This window comes from Leiobunum rupestre, chromosome 3 (assembly GCF_980474605.1).
Source record: "Leiobunum rupestre chromosome 3, qqLeiRupe1.1.hap1, whole genome shotgun sequence".
Taxonomy (NCBI): Eukaryota; Metazoa; Arthropoda; class Arachnida; order Opiliones; family Sclerosomatidae; genus Leiobunum; species Leiobunum rupestre.
This window is the reverse complement of record NC_143386.1, coordinates 37,101,721-37,120,627: the sequence shown is the minus strand read 5'-3', so window position 1 is coordinate 37,120,627 and position 18,907 is coordinate 37,101,721. Positions and strand designations below refer to the sequence as shown.

The 18,907-nt window shown below is 35.9% G+C and overlaps 1 protein-coding gene across 1 annotated transcript; it reads left to right on the top strand.

The window, feature by feature from the left end:
• Positions 1-405: 405 nt before the first annotated feature.
• On the top strand, positions 406-18,390 carry PNKP (Polynucleotide kinase 3'-phosphatase). Its single transcript, XM_090170092.1, has 15 exons — positions 406-831; positions 2,457-2,720; positions 3,896-4,197; positions 4,292-4,371; positions 10,831-10,909; positions 11,455-11,659; positions 12,576-12,643; positions 13,409-13,501; positions 14,056-14,160; positions 15,026-15,053; positions 16,530-16,591; positions 16,659-16,768; positions 17,319-17,406; positions 17,478-17,545; positions 18,225-18,390. Exons 1-15 carry the CDS (start codon positions 681-683, stop codon positions 18,346-18,348), a joined length of 1,827 nt encoding a protein of 608 aa, XP_090026218.1. The 5' UTR covers positions 406-680; the 3' UTR covers positions 18,349-18,390.
• The last annotated feature ends 517 nt before the right edge of the window (positions 18,391-18,907 follow it).

The window sequence follows — 18,907 nt, the reverse complement described above, 5'->3', positions numbered from 1 at the left end:
GGGGGAGGAGATTTCTATGGGATGGGATCATGGTTCTTCCAAGGATCCTATATGTTAGAAGGATATGAGGCGAGGGACGAAAAATGGCAGCGCCGTCGGTGGGTCATGCGCGATGGAGAATCCGTCTTTAGATTCCGTCAAGGACAAAACATGGAGGAAGCACCGAGAAAATTGGTCCTTGGGGAAATAGAAACAAGACGTCCCACGTTTAGAGGCTCTCTTAATATCGACGGCACTGCCAGCGTTTTGAAAACACGGGCTGGCCGGAGGGCTACCTATCCTTCTAACATATAGGATCCTTGGTTCTTCACTGAGTATTTTTCTCGACGGACCTTGGGTTTCTTCATGGGATTACCATTTTCCGTTTTTTTTTCTCAATGCTAAAATTTTCCTGGAAATGGAAAGTGTCGCTCGAACTGGCACCACTGCACCAGACGCTAGAGGAGACGACGTATATTCCATCTAGAATGTTACCATGATGTTACTGTCGGTCACCAAAAGTTTAAAAATGATGGCGCGAATTTTCCTTTTGTAGTCGAACTATTTTCATTAGAGACTGTAAAGTAGGTACATCGATGTGGAGTATTGACGTTTATACCCAGTTCTGATAGAACAATATATTACAGCAGTTTCCAAATAGCTCAGATTCGAAGGTTGAGTAAATTATTCTCAGCATAGTTATGTATTCCTTGCCTTCTGGAAGTAAACAATGTAAACTTGAAAGTATTAATGGTTTACATTTGTCAATTGAAATACCAAATAATGCTGAAGTAATTGTCGGACGGAGCCGACAAACTGGTATTAAAGATAGGCGCTGTTCAAAACGACAAGGTAAGTGTATGCTATACTAAATTTCCTTTTGAAATCGGAAATTAGGTTTCCCTTAATCTAACACTTTAATAACCTGATAACACAATTTACATAATTTTGTTGGGGTCTGCAAAATGTTTGGTGACACCTATAAAGTCGGTTGAATTCCAAATCAAATATTCACTTTTTCATTAAATCAAATTTAGCTTAAACCATTCACGTATATACCTTAATTTTCCTGATCAAATAGTCAAATATCTTATTGAAAGATGTAGAAAGTATTTGGTATTTCCAAATATTTGGCAAAGTAGGCTAATGACCATGGGCTCTTTTTAAATTATTGAATTTCAAGGCTCGTAAGGAAACAAGACGATAGTTGAATTTCCATAATTTTTTAGTTGTTAATGGAACTGCTTCGCTCTAGTGACTTGAAGCTTCTTCTACAAATGCGTTTATTTTTAAGGGTGAGAGTTTGTAGCAGTTCCCATTTTTTCTTTGAGTCATGTGTTCTTGAACTCCTTTAAAACCAAGTCAACCAAATAGTAAGCTAAAATCAGAAATCAGTCTAGATTCCTCAAAATTGGATTGTATTAAATGAAATTAAATAGCATTAAAACAATTAAAGCTTTATCTTTGATTGGCTGTTTTTTTTATTATTCGGGATTGTAACGTGTGGGACCAATTTAGTCCGCTCGTCCACCTGATTAATCAGGGCGAGATGTGTATCGGCCACGCCAACGGGGGGATGCGTGGGGACAGCCATGGTGGAAGTATTCCGACCACCCATTGGGGGATTGGTGGTCATCCTCACACAGCCATCCACAAACTCTGCCTCCCAGACGCTTGGGATTACAGGAGTACGCCACTACTTTTCTGGTCCTATATCATCTCTTTAGTATACATTCATTAAGATTATTCTAAAATATAGCAGCATGGTCTTGAGCAGTCAAAATTGTGTGGACCAAGTTAACAGATGGATCGTCTAAGACAAAATCCTCCCCAATGTGCTTTTTTAAGACAAAATCCCCCCCCCCCCCCCCAGTAAAAGACAAAATTCCCCAAGTAAATCGAAATTGATTTTAAAGTTTTGGCCTAATTTTTAAATTTAATTTAGAATAATATTTCAATGCATTAATTTTATTTCCACCACAACCAAGACCATTTACGATATTTTCAACGACACATGTTATCCAACCGATATAAACCTAACTTTCTCTATTAAATAATGTATCTAAATTTTAATAAATTTACTGCCCACCCAAATCCCCTATTTTTACCTTTGATCCCGTTAGTATGTTGCGATAGAAACATAAAATCGGTAGAAATGACGAAAATCCTCAAACAATCCACCGTTTTGGGGGGATTTTGTCCGAAAAGTGAAATTAAATGGGGGATTTTGTCCAAACAATCAATTGGAGTGGGGGGATTCTGTCCGTATATAAAAAAATTATTTATTATCTACTCTATTGGAATAAAATGGCTCAATTTACATGTTATCAGAAGTTCAAGAAGCCCCGAAAATATATTTTTTTAAGTTACCAATTTAATTTTGGACTGAAGTTTTGGTAAAAACAATTACTTTCATGGTTTTTTTGGTTTTTTTTTACAATTACCTACGTGTAATTATGTACCTATTACCTTTTTAGCTGAACTTGTTGCTGATTATGATTCAGGAACTATCACTATTCAACATTTTGGACCAAATAATGCCGTTTTAAATGGAGGCTTAATAAAGGCTAAGCAAAAAAAGGAAATGAAAAATGGGGATATCTTAAATCTTGTACAAAACTCGGATCTTGAGTTTCGGGTTGTTTTTTCTGGTACACATCATGATGTCTCCATAGCTTCGACTAGTGAACATGCTGAACAACAAAAAAAGAATTTGGTAGCAAAGAGGAAGCGTTCAAATGGTATTTTTTGCAGTAAATATTATAATAGTTCAAATATAATTATTTTTAGTGGTTTCGCAGATTTATCCAAAAAAGTTTTAGGAATTAAGGTTTACCTTTTAAACCCTTCTTATTATGATGCTAAAAAAATTTCACAGCCCAAAAACTAAGCTTACGAGTCCTACGTTAACATTTCTATCTAATTGTCTATTAGTTACAATTTAACTATGCGTATTTACATACTATAAGAGCTTCTCCCAGTAGGCATGTAGCTGAGATTAAATCTTGACAATTAGATTAAAATCGTCATTAGAAAAGATATACATTCGAGAAAAACTATGAAAACACACTTATTTTAGGGTTCAAAGGTCATAAAGTTTAAACTCTTAAAAAAACTAATATTATGGGATAAAGAAGTAAGGAATTAATTTCAGATCCTTTTCTTTTCTACCTACAAAATGTTGTAAGCCTTGTGTCTCTACGTAATTTTCTTCAAGGTATATTCTAGGTTTATTTATCCAGAAAGAGGGAAAGATCGCCCATCATACCAGGTCATGCATAACAACAAACCAAAAATATATACATAGAGTTTAATTGTAAAGGACATGAGTTAATAACTGAGAGAGCCTTGTGATCATTAGGTGGGTCTATCTTTAGGGCATTGCAGTCCTGAGTCCTCGATAGTCTTGAGGGAAGAATGAACCATAATGTCAAGATATTTCAGGCTGGGTGAAAGTAGGGTGGACGAGGTGGAAAATTCAGTCATCTATCAAACAATTAACATTTTTTTAACCTGCCTACAAAGTCCGCGGGAACTGAAAACATTATCCCCAAAAGACATTTTTCTATGACTTTTAATTTCTTGTAACATCTCCAATATGTGGCTTAAATAGCCTTGAAATAAATATAGACAAATTTGCCTAATAAATTTGGTTATGAAAAGGCTGGGAGAGTTATTCAACTGGTTAAATTTCTCAACATGAAGTATGAAGAGCTAGAAAATAAATAATTTTTACCAGTGGTGTATTGGTAAAACTTGGGCATTTTCTCACGAGCCATCTGGGAGAAAAAGGTACTGGTTTGTTGAGCCAGTGCAAGAAATGCCCTTGCTCTGCTCATCCTAGGCTTAGTGTACAATTATTGCATTAGCAAATACTAAGATTTTTCTATTTAAAATATATCATTGTCTTGACTAGATTCTTCTAGTGAAGATGACAGTGATGTAGCAGCTGCTAAAAAGAAATTGTTGGATATGAAAAATATGCTTGAGAGTAGTCATTCAGAGTTGAAAAACAAACACGCAACAATAGAAAATATTACTGAATCTAAAGAGAAAAATGGGAAAAGTCCATGTATTAGCAAAGAGACAAAGTATGCTGATATATTTTCAAGAAAATCAAATGAAAATACAGCAAGCAAGGCAAATGCTACGTGGTTGCAAGCTAAAGAAAAGCTTTATGTTTATACTGCAGCTGGAGTAGAAAGTAATAAGAAACAAGTAAGTGAAATATTAGTCCTATACCCACCCATATTCAAATAGGGGACAAGGCAGGGGTAAAAACGTGATTGCACACCTGAATTTTTTTTTTCAGATAGCTGCTTTTGATTTAGACGGAACTCTTATCACAACTAAATCTGGAAAAGTATTTCCAACAAATAATTCAGATTGGAAGTATGCACTATTATGTTATTATATTATACTGTTTAGTTAGTAACGAATTGAAGCAAAATTTTTAAATTAAGTCATAACTATATTGCTTACTGTCTGCTCACTTGCTAGTTGCTGCTCTTCTATTGTTTTAAAATTTAGTGGTTATTTTTGAAAAGTAGATTTTGACTTGAGCAATCTTGCTGATCATCACTTTCAGCATAAAACAACAGAACGTTCTAACTATAAAGGGGAAAAACATTGTGAAACGAGCACCTGTTTCTCTCTGACAGCTCACGAGATGACTTTCATTAATAATAATAATTATAAAGGGGAGAAGGGCTAGAGACATGCCCATTTGCGCACTTCGACCTGTGGTCCCTTAACCTTAAGACTTAAAAAGTCCGATATCCGACACAAATAGAGAATCCTCTTGGCCTGCATGTTATGATATCAGAGGTTCCCAACTGATGCATACCAAGATGCTCAAATCTTTGGGCCGCGTAATAATCGCACCTACAAAGCAAATGAGAGGGGGTTTCCTCCTCAACCTAACATGCCCTACAGATTGGATCATCATTGATTCCAATCAAGTAAAGATGTCTGTTAAGAAGGCAGTGACCTGTTAGTAGGCCAACAACCAACCTAATATTAGATTTGGAGAGTGAGAGCAATTCCTTAGCTCTCTGCCTAGAAGGGCCCGAGATAAACTCTTTAGCCTGCCTTTGGCCATCCATCTCAAGCCAAAGCTAGAGTTGACGGTCAGTCATAGAATTAGAGATAAGGCTACGCACTATGCTAGAGGGGATAGGAACGGCAGGTTCAGGACCAAAGAACCCAGCCTCTGCTCCTTTCTTGGCCTTCTCATTACCATAGAACCCCTGATGGCCAGGAACCCAATAGAGCTGAACTTCATTGTTGGTGCCTAGCTCCGAGAGGAGATTCAAACAGCTATAAACCAGCTTTGAAGAGACCTGAAACTGGTTGAGAGCCTTGAGGGCCGCTTGGCTATCCGAATAAATTTGGATAACCTTGCCATGAAGCTTCTTTTTAAGACAAAAGTCAATACAGAAGCAGATAGCGGCAATTTCCGCCTGAAAAACACTAGCATAAACACCAAGGCTTTCAAAGAAGCAGAGATTGCTAGTAAGACAATACATTCCCAAACCTGCGCCAGAGTGGGTCCTAGACCCATCAGTAAACCAGACAATTTCTCCTCTGGCCCTGAGGGTTTTGTGATTAGACCACTCCGTACGACTTGGAAAATCTGTAAAATGTAATTTAGTAGCCATAATATCGGAACCCATTAGGAAGAGGACTTGAAATTTCCCGTTAGATCTTGGTGTGGCAATTATCCCAAAAATTAGCCCTCCACCAACCATTCTGGTTGAGCCTATAGGCTCCCATAGCAGCAGCTTCCTCTATGAAAAGATGAAGAGGAAGAATGTTCAGGAGAATTTCTAGAGAAGCACTTGGGGCTATTCTCGTAGCTCCTGTGATGCTGACACAAGCCACCCTTTGTAGGGTGCGCAGATCACTCTGCACAGTCTTAATTCGGACTCTAGGCCACCAGACCACCGCATCTTAGCCTTTTTAACTATAGAGTCAAGGTGAGGCTTCCACATTAGTTTGCTGTCCAGAATAACACCAAGGTACTTCACCTCGGTGCTTTCGCTCAAGATAATCCTAAATAAAGCGATATCATTAAAGGTATTTTGAATCTTTTAGTAAAAGGAACAAGCCCCTCTTACTAAATCACTAATAGTATTGGGGAACTTTCCCGTGAAGATGATGGCGAAATCGTCGAAGTAGCGGCACCCATCTCTGTTTAGTTTCACCAATAGTTCATCCAAAACCAGGCACCACAGCAGTGGTGAAAGAACACCACCTTGCAGCCATGGCTAGTGGCGACCATAAGCGATTCATCAAGCAGGGAGGAAACCACCACACGATTCGTCAGCATAGCTTTGATCCACAGGCACAGTGTCATTAATACCAAAGCACTATGCAGCTTTCATTATGACTGTACTCGACACTTCATCAAAAGCACCCTCAATATCAAGGAAAACCACTAAAGCAATTTCCTTAAAGTTAATAGCCCTCTCAATGCAATTGGTTATGCCGTTGAGGGCAGTCTGAGTAGATTTGCCTTTTTGATAGGCGTACTGGGCCGACGAGAGAGGCGTTTGAGAAATAACCTACCCCCCTAATATAATTGTCCAGCAATTTTTCCAATGCCTTTAGAAAAAAGGAGATCAAACTGATTGGCCTAAAGGCCTTAGCCTCGAGATAATTAGATTTCCCTGGCTTCGGAATGAAGATCATCCTGGAAAGCTTCCAGGTGCTTGGAATATACCCAAGGGATATACAAGCACTATAGATTCTACTCAGCATGGGGCAGTAGAATCGGAATAATCCCATCCGGCCCTGGAGACTTATAGGGCTTAAAAGATTTTATTACCCAAATAAGTCTGGAGTGCGTGTCAATTTTATTCGCCATCGCCCAGTCTTCCCTTTTGGTACGTGCAATCCTAATGGGAAGGGGATCAGAGTCAGTACTGCTCGTGATTTTGGAGTCAGGAAAGTGAACATCTAACATATTAGTTAGGGTTTCCTTACCCGACGAAGAATGACTGCCATCTTTCAACATAATAGTGTCAAGATGTTAAGTCTTATCATGGGCCATAATTTTCATTAACTTGGCTGTGCTGGGGAAATCAGAAATATTATCACAGAAATTCCTCCACGAGTCCCTCTTGGCCTCGCAGATGGCCTTATGGTAGGCAGTGAGGGTATGTTTGTAAGCAACCCAGTCAAAAAAAAAGCTCAAAATTCTTTTACTAAACTCTCCCACAAAATTTCTCGTCTCCCTGCCACCGCTCGCCTGCGTTTGCTTCGTATCGACCCTGTTCACCTGCGTCATCGTATTAACAATCTCTGCTTGCTCCACGACTTTTTCTACAACAACTTATTGCTAAACTTTTCTGATTTCTTTTCCGTTAACCTCACTCGTACCCGCGGTCATACCCTAAACCTAGCCAAGCCTAGAGTCTCTTCCTCTCAATGACAAAATCATTTTTCTTGTGGGGTCATAAATGATTGGAATTCTTTACCCAATGATATCGTATCAATACCTAATAGACACACATTTCGCCGCCAAGTCTCTGACCATTTACGTAAAAAATTCACCCCCTTAATTTGTTATATGAATTTTAATTTAGTCTATACAATTTGCTCCTATAGTCTCTAATATTAAATGTGTTTTCCTATGTTTTTCATTACATTTTGTCCTTAGTCAATGCTTCATAATTGAAATGTTTAACTTTTTTTTTTAACTATTTCCATAAAAGTTCTCCCCTAAATTTGTTATATGGTTTTAATTTAGTCTATTTGCTCTTTATACTATCTTATTCTTAATCGCACTATTTACCATTACTATTTAATTGTTATATTCATTGCTTCTCATTTGAATTATTTATAACTTTTTTTTCTCGTTATAGTTTTTTTTTTCTGTTCCACCTTTACTCTGTAATCTGTTTTTGATGCTCAAAAAAAAGCCCTACTGGTGGCTTATTGAGCAGATTTAAATAAATAAATAAATAGGTACCTTTTAGCTTATAACCACTCTTACTCTTGGAAGGTTGCGGGTAACTTGACTTCGGAGGCCTTAGAGTGAACTACACAATAATTATCCTAATAAAGATGCCGATAATTCTTAGATATTCCCACCAAGGGAAGATAATGTAACCTTGCAGCCACTGGGGGAATACTATGTCAGCTGGGAGTTAACCACTCCCATACTAATTCCTAACTGCTACTATTGTTCTGCTTCTCACTCTCTCTGCTTACCTCCTTTTATACTAACTCCACACTGGCGCCGCCACCGGTGCCCTTGGGAGTTAGGCCTGATAAAATAAAGGGTTTGGCCACTGATCATGTTGGCTACATTCCCCCACTTTGCAAGAGTGGATTTAATTTTTCAGAAATAAAACACAAAATATCGTTAAAAGAAAGTACAAGAAAAATTTAAATTAAATGTCAAATTCTAGTTCCTTGTCTAATTAGTATTAGTAAGAGTTGGGGGGGTTGGGTTAGACCCAACCTAGCACTTCAACCAGAGGTCCATTGTGCAGCCCCAGCCTTTTAAACATGGAAAAGCCCAGTCTCTGAAACAAAGCGCAAGATTTGCTTCGCCGGGATGCTGGAAAGGTCGCTCGTTTCCAGCCTATGCATACCAAGGTACTCAAACCTTTGAGCCGCATATGAGTCACAGACACAAAGGACATGATAGGAAGTTTCCTCCTCTGCAAAGCATGCCCTGCACATAGGACTCTCACTGATACCAATCAGATGCAGATGTATATTAAGCTGGCAGTGTCCTAAAAGTAGGCCCATAACCACCCTTAGAGAGCGAGAGCAACTCGGTTGCTCTTTTCTTAGACGGCCCAGGAATAAACTCCTGGGCCTGCCTCTGACCATCCGTCTCAAGCCAAAGCCTGGACTGTCTCTCAACCATAGCGCCACGCACGTGGCTGCGAACCAGGCTATTGGGTATCGGAATAGCAGGTTCAGAACCTAAGAACCTAGCCTCCGCACCCTCCTTGGCCAGAGTGTCGGCCATCTCATTACCTTGATGCCCCTTATGACCAGGCACCCAATATAGTTGAAGGAGATCCAGACAGCTAAGAACGAGCTTAGAAGTAATACTAAACCGATTAAGAGCCTTAAGGGCAGTCTGACTGTCCGAGAAAATCTGAATAGTCTTGCCCCGATACTTCTTCTTAAGACAGAAGTCTACACAGAAGCAGATGGCTGAAATCTCAGCCTGAAAAACCGTAGCAAAAATGCCAAGGCTCTCATAGAAGCCAAACTTCTTAGTCGGACAATAAACTCCAGCACCCACCCCTGAGTGAGTCTTGGAGCCATCCGTGAACCAAACAATTTATCCCTTGGTTCCAAAGACTTTTCAAAGTGTAACTTTGCAGCCATGTTGTCAGAACCCATCAATAAGATCGGTAAGTGACCAGAATATTGCTGAAACAATTTGGTGTGGCTGCACTCCCAATTAGCAGACCTCCACCAACCATTATATAGTAACCGATAGGCACTCATAATTGCAACCTCCTCTATATAAAGATGAAGCGGTAGAATATTCAGGAGCGCCTCCAGAGAAACGCTTGGGGCTGTTCTCATAGCCCCTGTAATGCTGACACAGGCCAGCCTTTGCACAGTGCATAGTTCAGCCTGTACTGACTTAAGCACTACCCTCGGCCACCAAACCACTGCTGCATACGTCAGCATTGGCCTGATTATCATTGTATAGATCCAATACACAACCTTTGGGCTGAGACCCCAAGCCTTGCTTATGGTACCCCTTACTCTCCAGAAAAACATTTTTGCCTTCCTGATACCGAGATCAAGATCTGGCTTCCATGTTAGTTTACTGTCGAGAATAACACCGAGGTATTTTACCTCAGTTGATTTGACCAAGATGGTCCCAAAGAAAGAAATATCATTAAACACGTCCTGTACCTTCCTTCGAGTGAAAGGAATCAAGCTCGTCTTGTCAGGATTGACGGTGAGGCCAACATTCCTACACCAGCATTCCACAGAGATGAGAGCTTTTCTCATCATAGCCGAAATGGTTCCTGGGAACTTCCCAGTAATAATCATTGCTAGTGGTGACCAGCACCGTAATGCTTCCACTGCTTGTTAGAGCATCTGTTGGCGTAATGACCTTCGTTCGAACAACGCAAGCAAATGACGTTTTTCTTAGCTATATTTAAGCAAGGGGAACCACATTCTTAACTAACTCATTTCGCTTTTGAACTAAATCATTAATATTCGAAAGCAGCGATTCAAAATAAGTGGCACAGCTTACCGCCATGTTTAAAATTGCATACCCGATGTTTTTAAGCCGCAAATATTAAAAGACAAATTAAAAACATTGACGCGGAAAAAAACGATAAAAATTAATTCTTAATTTAGAACTAAGACGTGGAAAAATAAACAAATAGGATAGTTACTAAAAAACGACTAAATACACAGTAAAAGGTCTCCACCCTTAATCCTCTGTCCGGTCTAAAATACAACGGGGTGTCGCCTGGTGCCCTGAGGGGATCGTTTACGATACCGTAATTTCGCTTCCCCGGTACCATTCAGCCCTCAGCACGATACCTCACACCTTAGCTTAAGGAAGAAGCAGAGCCAGCATGAAGGGTCACCCCTCCACCTGTTACTCCCTTCCACCACGAAGAGGTACAAGGTTGCAAGATGACTTTAAAAACCTCTATCGTGAAGAGAGTTCATTACAACATAAACTTATGTTGTCGTTGTACGTCAAGAAAAAAAACTTAGTTCATGTTGTTCAAGATTATAAAAATGACAAAATATTTATTTAGGAACCTGATTTCTCTTGTACTGAAATATTTTATATTTTTGTATAGCAAAACCTCACATTATGTTTTTTTTTTTCAAAATCAGATTATTGCTCAATGAAGTGAAAAAGAAATTAAAAGAATTGCATACTAATGGGCAAAGAATAGTCATATTTACTAATCAGGTCTGTGTATTATTTTTTCAAGTACTACAACTAACAATTCAAATCAGTTTTGAATACCATACAGTGGAATACCAACTGTGTATTGCGTCCAGGGAAAGTCTTCAATAGTTTTTAATTTTTGTTGAAAAGTTACTTCAAATATTAATTTACCATGTTTTACACATTAATGCTGCCCCTCTTATTGAGTACATCTCTGCCCGCAAGACGTTTTAATTTTGTCTTATGTTATTAGTGTATCTGATAATTAAAGTCAAAATTATAGTTAGTGATTAACCAAATATCTCTAAATGTCAGTTAACAAATTGACAACTTTTAAAAAAATTTCATCAAATGTCAGAATAGGGATTTTTACACCAGTGCTTACCCCTTTTGAGTGAGAGGGGATAACTTGGGTAGAGGAAAAATACATGCTGGTTGTGCAACAGCTGTATACTCTATACTTTTTATGAACCAAATTCAACTTAATTCCTTCATATAACTATTTCTCCTAAATGAAAGAGGCAGAAAAGTCGATTTTTTTTTATCTAAGATTGTGTGTTTTATAGGCAGGGCTATCAAGAGGGAAAATGTCACCCAATGATTTTAAAAACAAATTAGATGGAATTCAAAAAGAGCTTGATGTACCGTTTCAAGCATTTGTGGCAATTGGACAAGATATTTACCGAAAACCATTACCAGGAATGTGGAATTACATGACTGAAAATTGTACTGATGCTGAAGTGAATTTGACTGATAGTTTTTATGTTGGAGGTTTGCAAAATTTGTTTGTTTATCCAATAATAAAAATTAAAACATAAGATACTAAGCGATGATAAACTTAGTAAAAGAAGTTCTTGTTTTTAATTATTTTCCTTCAAACTACTGATGCCATATCAAATTTAATCAAATCAAATAAAAAAAGTTGAAATTTACTGTAAAAACCGGGCTAGACTTTAGAGATGAGTCTTGGGTCTGCTAAAGGTGGGCTTATCCGACCCCCAAGAGGGTGGTCTGGTATTCAATATCGAAGTTCTGGGTAGTTTGGGTAAGGTTTAATTTTAAATTTTTTTGCGGCCAGGCTGGTTTTAATTTTATATATTTTTTTCGGGCCAGGCCAGGTTGAGCTTTTTACATAAAACTGACCAGGTCGGGTCTGGCTTTTTTTATATTAGTGATTGGGCCTTCAAGTTTCTATTTTATTTGCAACAGCAAATCTCTACATACAGAAAGCGAATCATTATCACGTGTTAAACATGCTCTTGGCACTTTCACTAATTCTTAACCGTTTCTCAAAGAGCTCCAAGCGCCATCTACTGACAAAATTTGAATCTAGGAGGCAGCTTTAGCATTTAGTACAAGCTTATACTATAAACATAAAAAGTGCAAGTTTTTCTGGGCCAGGAAGGGCCTGTTTGGGTTGGGTTTAAAAAATTTTAAATTTTCTCTGGCCTGGTTGGGTTAGGTTTTTGAAATAAATAAATTTGGTTGATCAGGTTTTGTTTTCTAAATAAATAATTTAAACGTGCCAGGTCGGGTCTGGTTTCAATTTTGAATTTTTTATTCGGGTCGTGCTTTGAAACTAGTCGGCCTGACTAATCTCTACTAGACTTCCGATACAGCCACAACTTTAGTTTAATCCTTTTGGTCCTTGACCCAAATTTATATTAACCAATATTTTTTTCTATAGATGCTGCTGGCAGACCAGAGAAGTGGGAACCAGGTCGTAAGAAAGATTTTTCAATTAGTGACCGGCTTGTAAGATTTAGTTTCATCTAAATATGCTATTGTCTGAACTTTTCTAGAATTTTAATTGGTGGTATTAAACATAATTTTCAGCAAAATCATACAGTTTTACTATTTGTGAAATTGCGCTAATTTAAATGTATTTAAAACTTTAACCATAATTTAATGCTTCAAAACTAACATTAATGGATCTTTATTTTGGCTGATTGGGGACCCTATTGTAACTGAAAATTTAAAATTTTAGGTTGCACAATGAACCTCAGGTTGAAGGGCGCAGCTGGGTGTAGTAGGACCTCTTAATACTAATATTAACTGAAATATCCATTGATTTTCTTACAACTGATTAAAATCAAATAGCCTTTAGAAATGTATTGATTATTTTTCAATTGGAATCATGTTCGAAAACCAATAAAATTTAATTTCCCAATTATTCATCTTTAATTTTTATGTACCCTCCTTTCCTGATTGTCAAAATTTTCCTGAAATTGGTGATGGTAGTGGTGGTAATCTCACTGTTGTATAATTATTTTGCATGGCAATATGTTGGTGTTTTATCGTATTTAATCACTATTTATAAGATACGTTTTCCATGAAAATTAGAATTTCAAGCAGTAAAGATATTCTGCTAGGGAAAGTGTTTTATTTAACAGCATGAATATTCACCATTGCCTCGGGTCCCATTTTTAATAAAACTGGAAATAATCTTAGGTTTTCTAAACAAAGTTCTATTTACTTTCATTTTTTTAATGTTGGTCAACAACATTTCTTTCATTTCAGTTTGCAATTAACTTGGGACTGAAGTTTTATACGCCTGAAGAATTCTTCCTCAATAAGAAACCAGCTCTTTTTAATATGCCAGTTTTTGATCCTGTAAGTTGTATTTGGTTGAACAGTTATTATGTTTAAGATAGAAAGGGTCATGATTATATTTACCAATACAGTGAAATGAGCCCTACTGTAAAGGCTAAGATTTAAATATAATATGAAAAATACATTATAATACTTGATTTTTGATAAAAAAAAATCATTTGTTTAAATTTTATTATTCTTTAATGAATTAAATATTATGATAAATATGGTGTTAGCTATTTTTATAGCTTTGGCTAAGAATGAATGGAGAGTATGATTATGAAAACTTGTGGCATGCAAGCGAATAATATTCGCCTCTAAAGAGTAATTTTTTTTTAACTTCGGTCTCACTGACCAAATGATTTAGTTTTTTTTTAAATATATTTTGAAATAATTTTCTATCACATGTTAGGCTTGAGTCATTTACCTAAATGAGTAATTGACGGAAGTACCTTGTTTCATAATTTTTAGTCGTCATTACTTTTTTATCATTTAAAACCAAAATTACCAGCCAAGCATATGTATAATTTTCTAAAGGAAAGTAACTGTCATAGTAACGTTTTTCATTTTGAAAGAGGAACCTGGATGTTGGACCCTTAGGGTACAGATATTTAACAAAGCCAACTGGAATGCAAAGAGAAGAGGAAATTAATGAAGATAACCTCTATAGCCCTCCAGAGGTATAACTTTAATATTTTTCAATTTCCATGTTTGTGTTCGTATGCAAGAATATAAGGTGTTATCACTCATATCTTTGAGTCAATCTTATAGCATGGTAAACTCATTAACAAACCATGACTATTTCTTATGCTAGAAAATTTAAAATGTCTTCAAATAGTGTTTGCCCCAGTGTCCCCTTTCTTAAAAATTTTCTTTGGGAAGGAAGCTATGTCAACGAAGGTCACATTTTAGCAATAGTAATTCAAGATCCATTCAAAGGTTATGGTCCATCATAACTTCACTAAAACAACTTTTCCACAAATTTTCATAAGTTTGGGAATCGTTTTTGATTAATTAAAGACACTTAAGACAAGTTTTAGGCAGAAAAAAGGCAAAGTATTCAGCTCTCGAGCATCGTTTTCAGTTTTGTGCTTTGTTTGTTGAAACCCTTGGCTCCTTTGGGTGGGACGGCTTGGCCTTAGTGCATGCGATTGGCCGGAAAATACGTGAAGTAACCGGAGAGCCGCGTTCTGTGGAATTTTTGACACAATGTATCGGCATTGCCATGCAATGGGGTAATGCGGCCGCGGTAATGAACACTTTCCCGCCTGGCTCCTCCCTCGAGGACAATTTATACAAACTTTAAGTGTTTTTTTTTCTTTTGTATTTAAAGTTTAGTAAAGAATATTTGTCCTGTATAATTTTGATTAAAGTTCACTAAATTATGTTTTAGTTTTAAATTTTTCTCACCAAAAATTTATTGAGCAAATCTTTGGTCTACCACAATTAGAAACAAAGTTTAAGGTTGCCTGGTAATTTGGACACCTTACATATGTGAATAAATTGGCAAGTAAATTAAGTTGAATTATTTTTATATATTTTCAGGTCATTGTTATGGTTGGATACCCTGCTGGTAGATATTTTATTTTTACTGCCTGAAAATAGTGAAAATGCATGTTAGCCCTAATGTAAAAGTATTGAAAATATTGAAATTGGAAGCACTAGAAATGAGTGGTGATTTGTGTAATCACAAATAGACTTTGTCTAGCAGAATCTAATGGATCAAATTAAATAATTTTTGCCCCTACCTCATTGACCATAATGTGTTTTATCGCCGTTAAATACCCTTAAAATCTTTGGTGTTGAATTTAAAATTTAATAAAAAAAATTCAGTTTTACATTTTCTAACACTTCTAATATTTCCAATTTTTTTCTGGTGAATGCATATGGTTCATTGCTTTGACCCCTTTTCTTTCTAATAGTAATGAAAACTATCTAGATTAAATTAAAAAAAATTATTTAGTTCAGTAGCGAATTCTTACTTAAATAGTAAAAATTCTTACTATGGCTTTAATTTTATATTTGTCAAAAGAAATGATTTATTTATTACTTATAATTGATGGCTTTTAAATTTTTTTTGTATGAAAATAGTCCACAATGTTTTAGGCAAAAAAACGGTTTAATAATTATATTTGCCCAAGACATGAAAAACTTCATTTCAAAATCTGTCAATAATAACTAAAAATATTTATATTGAGTATTTTCTCTGTTTTCACATAAAGAACCCATTTTTTGAGAGATATAGTTTTTTTCAATCCTCTAGTCCAAGCTAGTTTTTTTTTCTTTCAACTTTTCATATTTCAGTCTGTACTATTTTAAAGCAAGTCGTGGCTCTAGTCTCATACCTATATGGCTGATCATTGTTGGTAGTGAGACCAACCTAACCAATACATTTAGGCCATATTAACGCTTTTATATCTAATTCAAATTCCAAATATAAAACAATTTTTATACAACATAACCCTTCCCTTGATGCCCTGCTTATTTTGTTTAATGACTAATCCAGCCATTATAGTTACGTATAATTGCACTATTTTAGAAGTGTGGAGAAAACAAGTTTCGTATCATTGATAATTTACTTTTTATAGCCATAGTGTCACAGTCCAGTGTTTTTTATGTTATTTGAAGTTATATAACCCTCATTAATTCACTTATTGATATCACAAAAAGAACTATTGAGGTATAATCTCATCACATGACACAATCAATGAAAGTCGCGAAGGATAATGGTTACTGTCTGCTCATGTAAACTGGCTGTCTGTATTCTTTTTGGCTTTACAAAACACATCAGTCGTAAGAGGATAATTAGAGGGTTTAATTTCTTTATGGGTTAAATAAATTCATAGTAAAAGCAATGTGGGAAAGCATAGAAGGGATTTTCTTTGAAGCCACTGCTTGCTTTAAATATTTTTCTTCGTTTATAATATTTTGTAAATGTTTCCTTATAGTGAAAATTCAGGCTAGATAAAGTTTTACATTGTCTTCTGTTTAAATTTTTAATAAGCAATATAGTATGTTACTGTACAATTGTTTGTTTTATTAATTTCAGCCGGAAAATCATTTTTTGCAAAGAAGTATTTGGTTCCTAAAGGTTATCATTACATTAATAGGGTAAGTACCAATTTTTATATTTTATTCTATTTTCTAAGCTAATCTGGAAAGTCCAATTTTGTTTTAGGACTCTTTAGGTTCATGGCAAAAATGTGTCTCTCAGTGTGAGGAAGCTATATCCAAATCAAAAAGTATAGTAATTGACAATACTAATCCTGATAAAGAAAGTAGAATGAGGTGACTACCAATTTAGTTTTTTTAAATAATTGTAAACAATCCTGAAGACCTAAATGTAGGGTGGAGTAGGACCAGGAAAAAGCAATAATTAATGTGACTGAAATTCCTGAATGATAATTAAATCAAAATGAATTGGATTTGTCAATATATACACCTTCGCCTTTCAAAATGTTAATAAGTAAAATTATCTTGAGGAACCACTTTTGTCGGTCTTTTCCAATTTTTTTTAATTGGCCTTTCAAAAACTACCCTGCATGACATCACTTACAATTGTTAGTGATTGACTCTCAGTAAAATATTTGATATAAAATAATAATATTATAAACTTATTAGTACGGAATGAGCCTTAGAAAAGCAAAGAACCCTATAGTGCTCAAATATTACCTATTTTGTATAGGTTGGTATTATGTAAATCGAATGCACAAAAATTTTCATTGATACAGAAATATCCTCATTTCAGACTTTTTCATTCACGATTTAGAAGCTACAACACAAAATTTTCGGGGGTTGTACAAATCGGTAAAATATTAAGATTTCTTTATTTATTTAGATACATTGCGATTGCTTCAAAGCACAAACTTAAGTGTAGATGTTTTTTCATGGATTGTCTTTTAACACAGGCTAAACACAACAACAAGGTAACAAATATTTAATGGTTTATAAAATTCGTTTAGTTTTAAAATGTATAATTTTTGCAAAATTATATTAGTTTAGGGAGCTAACCAAGCAGGACAAATCACATGTTCCAGTGAATGACATCATTTTGAATTCATTCAAGTACGTGCAAAATTTAATTCTGTTATTCAATTAAATACTATTATCTGGGGATGATTCAGTGTCACTGTATTTCTTAAGCAAGCGCAAAACACTGTTATCCCTCTATCATGTAAAATATGAGTAACAGCGACTTTTCAAGTGTTAAGGTATTGCAAGGAGAGCCCATGTTTAAAACTGTAGATGCTAATAGAGTTTGTCCTTTTTTTAAAAAAATGGCCAATCCTTATGATACCTTAGCAGAGTAAGTTATGCATTAGTTAGGAAGTTGATCGAAAGAAGGATTTTGGCGTTTTAGGGGAGCCATTAACAATTGATAGGCTTACCTATACGTAGTTTTGCGTTTCTAGAGAAGAATTTCTGAGATTTAAAATTATCACCACATAAAATGCTTTTTTTTTGGAAAATTAAACTTTCACCTTGTGCTGAACATCTACCATTGGAAAACTCCTTTAGGAACAATATCAGAGAATGAAATTAATCTTTAACCAAAACTATATATGCATGAGGAGATAAACTCTTACATATTTAAAATTTTAAATGTCTATCACAGCTTTTGGAAATTTCTTATTTCGAAACATATTAATTTAAAATCACTTACAATTGTTAGTGTTTTTGCATACAGTACTTTGAGACTCTTCAAATTAAAGTTTTTTGTTATAAGATGAGTTTTTTTTTTCAGAAACAAATTAGTACAGCCAGAACACTCTGAAGGCTTCTCTGAAGTTATAAAAATTAACTTTGTTCCTTCTTTCGAAAATAAAGAAGAAGAGAAGTTATACCGCTTGTTTTTAATTGAAAAATAGTTTCACTGAGGTAGTAGTGAATTAATTTAACTTAAAGAACAAGTGTATTTATTTTAAATATCTGTTAAAATATTGTAAAATAAATGTTACTGAATGTTTCAGTTTTACTTATTTTCTTGAGCTATTTTTACCTTGAAGGTTGAACAAAAGAATACTCGGGAAGTAACAAACAGCGTCAATATTTCGTAATTTATATCAAATAGGTTCTTATTATTATAGTCCCTTCCATAAACTGCAACCTTGTACCTCTTCGTGGTGGAAGGGAGTAACAGGTGGAGGGGCAACCCTTCATGCTGGCCAACTAAGGCTCTGCTTCTTCCTTAAGCTAAGGTGGGTGGTATCGTGCTGAGGGCTGAGTGGTACCGGGGAAGCGAAATTACGGTATCGTGAACGATCACCTTGGGGAACCAGGCAACACCCCGTTGTATTTTAGCCTTCCGCCCGGACAGAGGATTATGGGCGGTGACCTTCTACTTTCCTCTTTTCTCGTGGGATCTTTTATGAATTCCAATAACAAAAAACCATCGGGCAAGGGTCTGTCTTTGACAGCACCCTGCTC